The sequence below is a fragment of the Ornithorhynchus anatinus genome, chromosome 3 (genome assembly GCF_004115215.2).
Source record: "Ornithorhynchus anatinus isolate Pmale09 chromosome 3, mOrnAna1.pri.v4, whole genome shotgun sequence".
Classification (NCBI taxonomy): Eukaryota; Metazoa; Chordata; class Mammalia; order Monotremata; family Ornithorhynchidae; genus Ornithorhynchus; species Ornithorhynchus anatinus.
In genome coordinates, this window is record NC_041730.1 from 129022097 (window position 1) to 129034998 (window position 12902).

The 12902-nt window shown below is 41.5% G+C and overlaps 1 protein-coding gene across 1 annotated transcript in view; it reads right to left on the minus strand.

Annotated features, from left to right (window-relative positions):
* Positions 1-12902, minus strand: part of VSTM4 (V-set and transmembrane domain containing 4) — a 115886-nt gene that overhangs the window by 25244 nt on the left and 77740 nt on the right. The window contains exons 6-7 of the mRNA XM_029059200.2: positions 8540-8646; positions 6447-6508 (exon numbers count right to left, since the gene is read on the minus strand). Of these exons, the coding sequence (XP_028915033.1) occupies positions 6447-6508; positions 8540-8646 (169 nt within the window). The remainder of the gene's footprint in view (positions 1-6446; positions 6509-8539; positions 8647-12902) is intronic.

Here is a 12902-nt window from a genome sequence, read left to right on the forward strand (position 1 = left end):
GGAATGGAAAGCTGAAAGAATGGACTCATTTCCATGCATTAATGGTCAAAAAACTTCAGCAAAAGACCCTTTGCAGAAAAGCACACTGACTCTATTCCCTGAAATCAAAACCTCAAGATTATTAGCAGGAGCTTACGCTTATTGAATCTGCCTGAAATAGGATAAAATTGAAGTTTAAAGTGGAGGAATTTTTGAGGGTTTCCTCCAAAAACAAAGTAGTGCTATGAAGACCAAAAGCAACATTCCAAACAGCTCCAGTGTACAGTGAGTAAAGGCTTCTGGGAGTGGGTCCAGAGTGAGGAGTACGCTATTCTCAAATGGGACAATTGCTCTAATTGACACCGTTTCTTTCGAAAAAATATTAAGTCTGGAGAAGTTAGGGAAATTTTTTAAAAGGCTCTGATGTTTTTCTTACCGCAGTGTGAAAGCTGCATTTTGTGGAACTCTCTGACCTCATTTTGCTGTTAGCTCGCTGGGTAGAGATCCTTTTTGGCTTCAACTGAACATGGTTTCTAATATTCCCTGCGAGTTCCATGGAACAGTTGAAAGTCAACCTTTAAGGGAGACTTTTTAAAAAAAGGGATCAAAATGTCATTTTTGCATCTATTGACTTTGTAGCCTCACCGACTCGTTTAAGAATAAGTCAGTAATACTTAGGACAGTGACACCCTTTCAATATGTCTATATAACTAGGCTTATTGTGTAGTCTGAAGCGGGACTCAGGGAAATGCTGCCCTCTCAACACTTCCTTGTTCAAAAAATGGAAAATCTGACCTGAACAGACCCTTCCGTTGTTGAGTTTTCCATCCAGACCCTAGAGATTAAGTTCTGCCTGTGGAAATCGCACATGGGCAATTGTAGTTTGAATTAAGGATTTTGGAACAAAACAGCTTCTCTTGATGTTTCTGACTCTTCCTTCACCATATGAGCCTCTTCTGAATCTTTATCCCTTCCGACATTTAGTCATGTATTCTTCCCTTCAGACTCCATCCATAACTCCCAGTGACGATAATGGGAAATTCAGGGGCACCAAGGGGAGCATAGAAATTTTATCTCTGCTGAAATGATACTACCATGATATAAGCAAATATTTTTTTTTTCCAAAGGCTTTTACTCAGGGCAATGTATCGTGTACATTATTGTTTTTTTTCTTTTTAATTTTAAATTGAAATTATGTACATATTTTATACAGGTTAATATATCCTTTTCATGTAAAATTTAACTGAAACCAATTCTAAAACATTAACAACAACAAGAGAAATTATCCAGCTTATTATAAACATCCTTCAAGAAACCTGAAATTCATGTTTTCTGGAAATAATCTTGCTGGAATTTAAGTTATTATTAAAATCCTCTCAGAATACTAACTTTGGTATCAAATTTGTTTTAAAGCCTTTTTCTCCTGCTTATGATTTCTAAACTCTCTTTTCTGGCACCAAAAACATATTCTCTATAGCTAGAAGGTAGGGAAATGGAAGAACCACATCTTTGTTGTTCTCAAGGCTTGTTGAGTCATCTCGAAGTTTGAATTTCCCTCAGATTCTGCGTGGAAAAGTCCCAGGGCCATCGTTGGACATGTTTTTCTTAGAGTATATCCCAGAGGGGAATATTTCATTTCACCTTTAATTGAAATACATCACACTTTCCTAGGCTAAATCTACTTCAGATGCTTTGGGCCTAACCTGACTGAACATTAGGGAGAGATTCATGCCAGTGCGTTGCCTCTTCCGGATTTTTAATAGTCAGAATAAATTTTCTTCTTTAATATCAAACAACTCTCCCTTTCAGCAATGTCAACTTTATCTCTTCCTGCTCTGCCTTCCGGTGAGGTGGAGAACAGTGATTAGAGTTTGGTTTCTAACAACCGCTCAGAGGCTCTCCTACTGAACTAATTTTCAAGTACGTAGCTTGTGAAGACCATGACCTTAATCCTCAAGAGAATAACCTCCTTGAGGGCATGGAATTTGTCTTCTGCTTCTGTTGATATTTTCAACAGAAAAGTTGAAGTAAGTTGAAGTACTGATAAGTGCTCAGTACGGTGTATTTCACCCAGTGTGTTCTCCATCTTGTTTCTTATTTTGTGCCACTGAGTCGTCTCCAACCCTTAGTGACGCCATGGACTCATCTCTCCCAGAGCACTCCACCTCCAGCTGCAATCGTTCTGGTAGTGGATCCATAGAGTTTTTTTGGTAAAAATACAGAAATAGTTTACCATTGCCTCTTTCCACGCAGTAAACTTGAGTCTCTGCCTTGGACTATCTCCCCTGCTGCTGCTGCCCAGCACAGGTGAGTTTTGACCTGTAGCAGATTAACTTCCACCCGCTGGGCAATGCAAATTGCCTTCCACTCACTAGCCGCAGGCCTCTGCTTGACTCTCCCTCCCGTAGTCGAGACTGGTAGAGTACTGGAAACCCTGAGAGTGGAGTGCTCTCAATAGATAGCTGTATTACTAGTATCATTACCATTATTACTACCTACTAATATTAATAAGAAAAATTTAGGTTTTTATTAAGGGCTTGGCAACAGTCATTGTAGTGGACATTATATTTGTTAAGTGATTAGTAAGCTCTCAATAAATACTATTGAATGAATGAATGATTACTGAGTGTTCTAAGCATCTGTAAATTACATGGAGGAGGGGGGAAACAGACCCATTTTTTGGCCACTGAGGGTTTACAATGCCAATCAATACATCAATCATATTTATGGAATGATTACTTGGTGCAGGGCACCGTACTAAACTCTTGTCTTATGCTGTCGAGTCGTCCCTGACCCATAGCACCACCATCTGCAATAGTTCTGGTAGTGTATCCATAGAGTTTCCCCAGTAAAAATACAGAAGTGATTTACCACTGCCTCCTTCCATTCAGTAACCCCGAGTCCCTGCTTTTGACTCTCTCTCATGCCACTGCTGCCCAGCCCAGGGGAGTTTTGACCTGTAGCAGATTAACTTCCACCCGCTGGACAATGCCCAAGCTAGGAATGGAATCGACAGGCCTCTGCTTGACTTCCCCTCCCACAGTTGAGACTGGTAGAGGACTGGAAATTCTCCAGGTGTGACGCTGAGAGGTGAACTAAACACTTGAGAGAGTACAACATAACAAAGTTGGTAGACACATTCCTTGTCCACAACAAGCTTACAATCTAGAGATGGTTGGTAATATATGTTCCAACGCTGTAATAAACTTTAAAGTAGATTCAAAATAATTTAGGGAGGACACCACCCTGTCCCATATGGGACTCAGAGTCTAAGTAAGAGGGAGAGTAGGTACTTAATCTCCATTTTACAGAAGAGGAATATGGAGTACTGGAAAGTTAAATGATTTGTCCAAGGTTACTGTGGTAAGCCCACAACAAGCTGCCTTGTTAATAACTGTTTGTGATCCCACGAACAACAACATGGAAGAGACTGGCGAAGGTACTGATGGTCTCTATCTGAGGCAGGTAACTGAAGGCCTATAGGGGGCTGAGCATGGAGGGAGGTGGGCCTTTGTCTCCCTCTTCTACCCAGTGACGGGCCTGGAACAGTCAAGGACTGCCATATAGAGCCCCTGCTACCATGCCAAAGGCGGTTGCTTTGAATCACGAGGGGGCAAACAGAGGGAAGCAACTGCAGATAGAGGCACTCAAAGGGCAGCAGAAGAAGAGCAGAAGTGTGCAGAGAAGCAGATGCATGCAGAGAAGCAAGAAGGAAGCTGGCTGAGAACAGCAAGAAGGCAGCAGCACTTGGAAGCAGGAGGAAGAAGCATTGGTAGAACGGGCTCCTTTGACCACAGACTGGTATTGGACTCTTGGTGAAGTGGAGTGAGTGAAGGTGTGTATGTGTCACTCCCTTGCACACTGGTAAAACTAAGTAAAAAACTTCCCACGGTAACCTTGGTGATCAGAGGTGAGGTTTAACTTCAACTACGTGTCACCGAGGCTTCCCTGGTCCAGCAAGGTCCTGAATTGTACAAACCGGGGGCTCGCGACAATTATACCAGGCAAGTGGTGGAGCCACATTTAGAATCCAGCCCCTCTGACTTCCAGATCTCTGTTCTTTCCACTAGGTCATGCTACTACTTTACAAGAGAAGATGGGTCTTTTTCACCAGCTTCACATCACCAAGTTGAGAGAAGATCAGCTAAAGCCCAAAAATGGTAAGTTCAAAACAAAAAAATACATTTTTCACACATCAAGGGGTAACTTTCTACCACTGGAAATTATGTAAGTCAAATATATGAATAACCTTGAGTGGCTTTGATACATTCCTGGAGGAGAGCCTGTAATAGGTTAAGAGGAAACATTAGGGATGTTAAAGGCTGATCTTATATCAATTAATAAATCAATGAATCGAGGATATTTATTATTTATTGTATGCAGAGCACTGGACTCTGTACTTCAGAGAGTAAGCTATAATAGAGTTGATAGACATGTTCCATGCCCACAAGGAGCTTACAGTCTAAACATTAAAGCACACCTGGTATAAACCTCCTTTGGTGCCACCATCAGATATAGAATTGGGAGCTATGTGAAATGTGAAGGGCCATTAAAAGCCTGGTTCAAAAACCTCATTAATTCTACAAAAATAATATCAACCTGCCTTATTGTGTCGATGCAGACACATCTGCTAAGGCTTTTTTCTTTGGGTGAATGAACCCATTTCCTTTATGTCCAGAAAACATGATTTCACACTGTACAAAGGCATGGGTATACAGAAAGCACACTCAACATATTTTTTTTTTTTAAGAAACACACACAAAAACATTACGATAGCTTTCTTTTAAGCAAGGCACTACCTTTTCATTCATAGAGTTTACTTATCCCACAGAATCATTCTTTCACTGGTTAGTTAGGCATTCTCTTCATCTCTTGTAACAGCCTTCAAGTATCCATGCTATTTGCATAAAATGATGCACTAGAGTTTATCCAGGCTAAGTGGGTATTCACTTCCATTTCAATGAGCATCAGGGTGTGTTAATAAGAGAAGCAGCGTGACTTAGTGGAAAGAGCCTGGGCTTGGGAGTGAGAGGACGTGGGTTAATAATAATAATGTTGGTATTTGTTAAGCACTTACTATGTGCAGAGCACTGTTCTAAGCACTGGGGTAGATACAGAGTAATCAGGTTGTCCCACATGAGGCTCACAGTTAATCCCTATTTTACAGATGAGGTAACTGAGGCCCAGAGAAGTTAAGTGACTTGTCCACAGTCACACAGCTGACAAGTGGCAGAGCCAGGAGTCAAACCCACGACCTCTGACTCTGAAGTCCAGGCTCTTTCCACTGAGCCACACTGCTTCCCCTATTCCGGCTCTGCCACTTGTATGCTGCATAACCTTGGGCAAGCCACTTAACAGTTTTCTGATTGTAAACTATTACGGGACGAGACCTGAGTCGGTTCAACTAAATCTGGTCCTGTTCCTAGAACAACACCATGAGCTTAATATATTTGTTTGATGGTAGAAAAATGAGCTAGGATAATGAGAGAATTAAGGAAAGGTTGGAAGAGAAAAGCAGTGTCAAAGTCATAAGGGTAAAGAGAGGAAATCTGAGGTCTTTTCAGTCTTGTAGCTTTTTTTTTTTTTGGTTATTTTCTGTTTGTTTTTATGGTATTTGTTCAGTGCTTACTATGTGCCAGGCACTGAACTAAGCACTGATGGATGAAGCTACCCATTACACAGTTACTCTGCATACAGTAGGAGCTTAATAAATACTGGTGATGATGGAGAGCAAGGCAAACCCACCTAAGCATAAGGAGATGTGGATAGTTCTTCAGCACAAGGGTAAAGACATTATCAGGCAAGAGGAGGAAAGGAAAATCTCCCAGAAATCTGACAGGTCAAACACCCATGGCACTTGACCGCTCCTCCAAGAGGCCTTCCCCTATTAAGCCCTCTTTTCCCCAAAACCCTCTCCCTTCTGCCTTGTCTATGCACTTAGATCTGTATCTATCCTTTGGGTACTTGATATTCACCCGTCCCCAAGCCCCACAACATTTACATACCTATCCTTAACTGATTTGTTTATATTAATGTCTATCTCACTCTCTAGACCGAAAGCTCACTGTGGGCAGGGAACACATCTACCAACTCTGTTGTAGTGTACTCTCCCAAGTGCTCTGCACAATTCAGTGCTCAATAAATGCCGACGGGTAATCTACAATTTCCAAATGACCCAGGTTTAATAAGTGATGACCAACCAGGTGACAGTTATGGGAGAATCCTGAGGTAAATGCAAAGCTCAACAGGACAAAGGGAATGTTGCAGTAGGACTCCACAAATCTGAGAAGAACAGCCGCTTTCATAGAGAAACAGGACAGGGTGAGGTGGACTTTGATTGCGCTAATTACTATTTCAGGCACTGTTCTTATTTATATTTCCAACCATTTACAGAATTTGTTTCCCCTCCCTGAAAGTCTACGCTGTTTAGTTTGGTTGAAATGAGCATAAGGAATTAGGTTACTTACCAAAACCACTTTCCTTTGTGGCTTCAGCAACTTTGGTTTATGGAATGCATTAGCTATTGGAGCTAAAAAAAAAAAATGTTGAAAAATTAGTCTGTAGTATCATTTGAAATTTTATTAGCATGTGCAATTACCATATTATGTCTACCCAATTTGCTTATAGCTATACCAGGGCCTAGTATTGTACTCTCCCATGCATTTAGAAAGTGCTCAATAAATATGATTGAATAAATAGTACAGTTTTGGCACACAGTAAGCTCTTAACTACTATTATTATCATTATCATTTTTATTGTTATTACTACTCATTCTCCTGAAAAACGTATTCTGCATCTAGAAGACATTAGGGTCTCACCGAGATCCCAGTTTGCACTTTTTTACTAGATTTGTATCCTTAGTATCTTACTCAAGATTGTTGCAGGTCTTTCTAATGGTTTCCTCCTGCCCCTTTGAGATAAGAATAATAATTTGTTAAGCTCTTTCTACATGCCCAGCACTGTGTCCTAAGTAGTGTGGTGCTTAATCCCCAATTTACATATGAGGGAAATGAGGCCCAGAACAATGAAATAACTTGCCTGAAGTCACACTACAGGCAAGCAGTGGAGTTGGGATTCAAACTCAGGTCTCCTGACTCCCAGGGTCCTGCTTTTTCTACATGGCCACACTAGTTCTCAGCACCACCACTTCTGGCAATGAGTAGAGAATGAGGACTTCAAATCTTCCCCAACCATCAAGGCCAGGAGAGGAAATGAAAGCCATAAACCCAAAAGCAAGCAGGACTGAGGACAAAATTCTGTTCCTCATCCCTCCCAACTTCTCTTTTTATTTTTTCTTCCTGCTGTTGTAGGTCATAAGCTTCTTGTGGGCAGGGATGGCATCTACCTAGTCTACTGTAGTCCCCCAAGTTCTTAGAAAAGTGCTTGGCACACAGTGCTAAATAACCGTAATTAATTGATTGAATCGGAGGGCAAAGATGTGCTCTATATTATGAGCTTTTACACTGGTTGGGATTACACCAAACATGTATTTACCAGATACATGTTTCTTAACCTTATAGGATGAGGTTGTAAACATGGTCTTTTTGTTTCCCTAGAGTGAGCTATGCAGGTTAATGAACTCCAGTATTCGAATGCAAAAGGAACAATAACAAAAACAAGGAAAATGGATTCAATTGAAGCTTTCATATATAAGAAATTTTCCTCAGTCCCTGAACGATTGAGCATTTCCTGTTGCTCAATGCTCAATTATTCAGAAACAAATTATTTATCTGTGGCTTTCCCCTTCCCTTTGCTTTCCAACTTGACCCTTTGTGTAGCCTGCCTTTTAGCTAGTTCATCTCTTGCCAGTTCTTAACTAAAGGGTAAGTGAGGACGGGTAAAAAGGAGAAATTTGAATCAGCCCATTTTGCTTCTCTTTAAGAACTCTGGTAAAAAAACTATCTACAGACATGAAGGTTGAAGCTGGGAATAAAAGATGATATTGGATCATTTGTAAATAAAGATAAAGACATTATAAATTTCAATTATCCATGCCACCTCTTTTACCATTTAGAATGGAAAGTTGTCTGATGCCCCAACCCTATCCATCCATAGGAAGCTGCATGGCTTAGTGGATAGAGCATGGGCCTGGGAGCCAGAAGGACTTGGTTCTAATCCTGGCCCCATCACATGTTTGCTGTGTGACCTTGGCCAAGTGACTTTGCTTCTTGCTGCCCAGTGACATCATCTGAAAAATGGGGATGAAAAGTGTGAGCCCCATGTGGGACAGGGACTGGGTCCAACCTGATGAACTTGAATCTAACCCAGCGCTTAGAACAGTATTTGGCACATAGTAAGTGCTTAACAAGTACCATTATAATTGTTATTATCATTGTTATAGGAAATGAGAAATCTTAGAGAGGGCAGGGAATGGAACCCATGTTTAAGTTTTTATTACAGGAGTTGATTTGCGGCCTCCATAACTACTGTTCAGCAAGGCTCTTAAACTCTACCATCTAGTCCTGCCCCAGAACTTTCTTCTTTCTCAAGAATGATCACCAGAACAATGTGTGGGAATATTTGACTAGGGCTTTTTTGAAAACTGGAATTACTTCCATACCTTTCGCTGGAATGGCAGGTGGGATGTCCAGATTTGCCTTCTTTTTCTTGATTTTTTTGGGCTGGAGTGGTGACAGGCTGGTCACACTGGTGACTGTTTCCCCAGAGCTGTGAAGATAAAGACATTTTCATCAGCCTCATCAGTCAATCTCTCCATGAGGAAAATAAGCCTTTTTTTCCCACACTGCGTTCATGGCAGTTTGACCTTGATCCAACCACCAAGACTTCTTCTTTTGTTCAAGAGTTGATTTAAGCGGTTGAGTTTGTTCCAAAGTGAGTTTTGCACTGTTTCCATTCCAGTTATCAGCATAGACAGTATAAGCATTTTTAGTGGAAGAGTTTATTTCCATAGCAAAACTGAACCATTTTCTTCTGGCCTGTCTGCCTACCTGCTTACTCTCTCTTTCCAGACCTTTAACTTGAGAATATATGAGGAGAGACACCAAAACAGGCTTACCCAGGAAGAGTAAGTGAGAGTAATTCAGAGGGCAAAGATAAATTATTGAGATCTCCTAATTTAAATTAAATTGCCATTAATGGGACAGTTAAAGCTCCCATATTTTCAAGGAAACTTTAAAGCCATTTCAGCCACTGATTTCCCAATGTGAAGGTAGTTTCATTTTTTGGGGGGGTGTGTGTGTGAGCTCCAGCTGCATCATAGGCAAAATGTGACGATTTTCCTAAGTTTAGAAGGCTGAGGCAATCTTTGGCTGGTCTCCATCCTGTAATGATCCAGATCATCTTTTCCCTCTGCCCTAAATTCAACATCCATGGGTTTTCCCCCTCTATAAAAATAATAATAATAATAATGGTATTTGTTTAGCACTTACCATGTGCCGAACACTGTTCTCAGTACTGAGGTAGATACAAGGTAATCAGGTTGTCCCATGTGGGGCTCATAGTCTTAATCCCCATTTTATGGATGAGGTAACTGAGGCCCAGAGAAGATAAGTAACTTGCCCAAGCTCACACAGCAGACAAATGGCAGAGCTGGGGTTCAAACCCACATCCTCCAACTCCCAGGTCCATGCTCTTCCCACTAGGCCACTCTGCTTGGAAACATGTCTACTAATTCTGTTTTACTGTCCTCTCTCAAGCACTTAGAGCAGTGCCCTGCACATAGTAATCACTTAATAAATGATATTGATTTTTGATTATATTTATTTGCAGGGGTCCACAGATGTTAACTGGGCAGATCTCCAGTCATTCCCAATATTTTCCCCATGCTCTCCACCATTTCCACAAAAAACCCACAAGCACTCTCTCTGTTCTTTCTTTCCCTTTCACAATGGACCTTCTTGGTTATCCTCCTCTTGGGTTCCTTCATTTGTTTTTAAGTCCAGCCAAAATTCATCTTCAAACAGATGAGTTTAGCCCAAGTCAAAAAGATTATTCTGTAACTTCATTCACTCAAGACAATGTCACTTGGTCAGTTCTATTCTTTCTACCCTATAGGCAGGATGTGTGCATATTAGCCTCCATTTTGAGTTGCGGTATCCTCCCAGCAAGATCCTATTCTTACCTGCAGAACAAAATCCATGGTAATTATTCAGCCATTACTGTGCGAGAGGAATAAGCCCTTGGGAAAGTACAATACAATAGAGTAGGTGGACACGACCCCCACAAAAAGTATTTCAAATAGGGTGGGATGAAAAAAATCATAAATTTAGCCCTATCATGTGTATTCTTGGCTTTCTTGCGATGTACTCCTCAGTCTCTTACATGTTGAGAATTTATGGAATCAAAGAGCTTCAAACTCTAAAGGTATAAAAATCTAGGTTTTTTGTTTGTTTTTGGTACTTGTTAATCACTGACTAGGTGCCAGACACTCTGCTGTATGCTAGAGAGGATTCAAGGTAATCAGGTTGGACACAATCCCTGTCCCACATGGAGCTTATAGTCCAAATTGGAGGTAAGAGGATATTTACATCGCATTTTACAGATGAAGTAACTGAGGCATAGAGAAGTTAAGTGCCTTGCCCAAGGTCACATGGCAGGCAGGTGATGCAGCTAGGATTAGAGCCCAGAATTTCTCACTCCCAGGCCCAAGCTCTTTCCATTAGCCCATGGTACTTCCCTGGGCTGGGGAGTCAGAGATCATGGGTTCAAATCCCGGCTCTGCCGCTTGTCAACTGTGTGACTTTGGGCAAGTCACTTAATTTCTCTGGGCTTCAGTTACCTCATCTGTAAAATGGGGATTAAGACTGTGAGCCCCACGTGGGACAACCTGATGACTGTATCTCCCCCAGTGCTTAGAACAATGCTTGGCCCATAGTAAGCAGTTAACAAATACCATTATCATTATTATTATTATTATTACTTGGGCTGAAGTAGCAATCTGGGATCAAATCACTGCCCTTTGGCTGAAACAGAAGAGACTATCCACTTGAAACAGTCACCTCCATTCATTCATTCATTCAATCATATTTCCTGAGCACTTACTGTATGCAGACCCCTGGACTAAGCGCTTGGAATGTACAATTTGGCAACAGATAGAGACAATCCCTGACCAACAATCCCTGACCAACAATGGGCTCACAGTCTAAAAGGGGAAGACAGACAGCAAAACAAAACAAGTAGCAGGGCATCAATAGCATCAAAAGAGATAAATAGAATCATAGATATATATACATCATTAATAAAAAATAATATATGCAAATATACACAAGTGCTGTTGGGAGGGGAATGGGGTAGAGCAGAAGAAGGGAGTAGGGGGAATGGGGAAGGGAGGAGGGGCAGCGAGAAAGAGAGGGCTCAGTCTGGGAAGGCCTCCTGGAGGAGGGGGAGGGCAGAAGGGGGAGGGCAGATTGTAAACTCATCGTGGGCAGGGAATATGTCTGTTACACTGTTATACTGTAGTGGTCCTATGGCTTAGTACAATGCTCTGCACACAGCACTCATTGACTGAATACGAGTCACAGGCTCTCACTTCCAGCTTGAGCTACAGGGGAGTCTGAGAAGAGTAGCCATGACCCAGATGGATGTGGGAGCTGCTGCTACTCTACTATCTGGACAAGAGGTGGGCAAACCACTTGATCAGAATGGGCTCCCTCACTGCAGAAGGTGTGGCTCCTCGCTCAAGTGAATGGGAATGTTTTAGCTTGACATCCACTTGGAGATTGGTATTGTAAACGATAGGACGGTCGGTGACTGAGTACTGGGTAGTTGTTTTGCCTGTGATTGACATCTGGGCATTAAATTTTCAACGATTTACTAAACTGCCATCCAGCAATGCTTGATCAAGGATGACAATCTCCTTATTAGGCCTACTATATATTATCTACTATATAATGTACTATTGCTACATGTAATGAGGTTTAAAAGCACTGCCAAAATTAGAGCCACGGTTGCTTTACTACAGTAGCAACCTTCAAAGAGATTTAAGAAAGGTGTCCTTCTTATGAATCAAATCAAATTGATAGTTATGACTCTCACGAGGACTGCCAAATTCCTTACGAGTGGCAGAGCAGAGAATTATGTTGGACAGAAACTCCCTGAGGTGTGAGATGTCAGTCAGTCAAAGGTGTGAGATGTCAATCAGTCAATCCATCAATCAATCATAATTACTGAGCATTTACTTTTTGCAGAGTAATTTACTAAGTGCTTGAGAGAGTACAATATAACAGACACGATCCCTGGCCACTACGAGCTTACAGTCTAGAGGGGGATACAGACATTAATATAAATTAGTAAATTATGGGTATGCCTATAAGTGCTGTGGGCTTGGGAAGGGGGATGAATAAAGGAAGAAATTCAGGGCAATGCAGAAAGGAGTGGAAGAAAAGGAAAAGAGGGCTTAGTCAGAGATGGCTTCTTGGAGGAGATGTGCCTTCTTTAAAGTTTAGAAGTTTACAGTAATTGTTGGAGGTGAAGGAGGGTGTTCCAGAGGCAGGATGTGGGTGAGAGGTCATCAGAAAGATAACTGAGATTAAGATACAGTGAGTAAGTTTGCATTAGAGGAGCGGATTTTATAGGCTGGTTTATAGTAAGAGAGTCGTGAGGTGAGGTAGGAAGGGGAAAGGATATTGAGTGCTTTAAAGCTGATGGTAAGGAGTTTTTGTTTGATGGCAAGGTGAATGAGCCACTATTGGAGGTTATAGAGGAGTGAGGAAACATGGTCTGAACTTTTCTGTGGAAAAATGATCCAGCCAGCAGAGTGAAGTATGGACTGGAGTGGGGAAAGACAGGAGGCAGGGTGGTCAACAAGGAGGCTCATGCAATAATCAAGAATTAGAATAGGACAAATTCTTGGATTAATGTGGTTACAGTTTGGATGGAGAGGAAAGAACTGATTTTTAGCAATACTGTGGATGGTTGAACTGACAGGATTTAGGAATAGATTGAATATGTGGATTGAAGGGGAG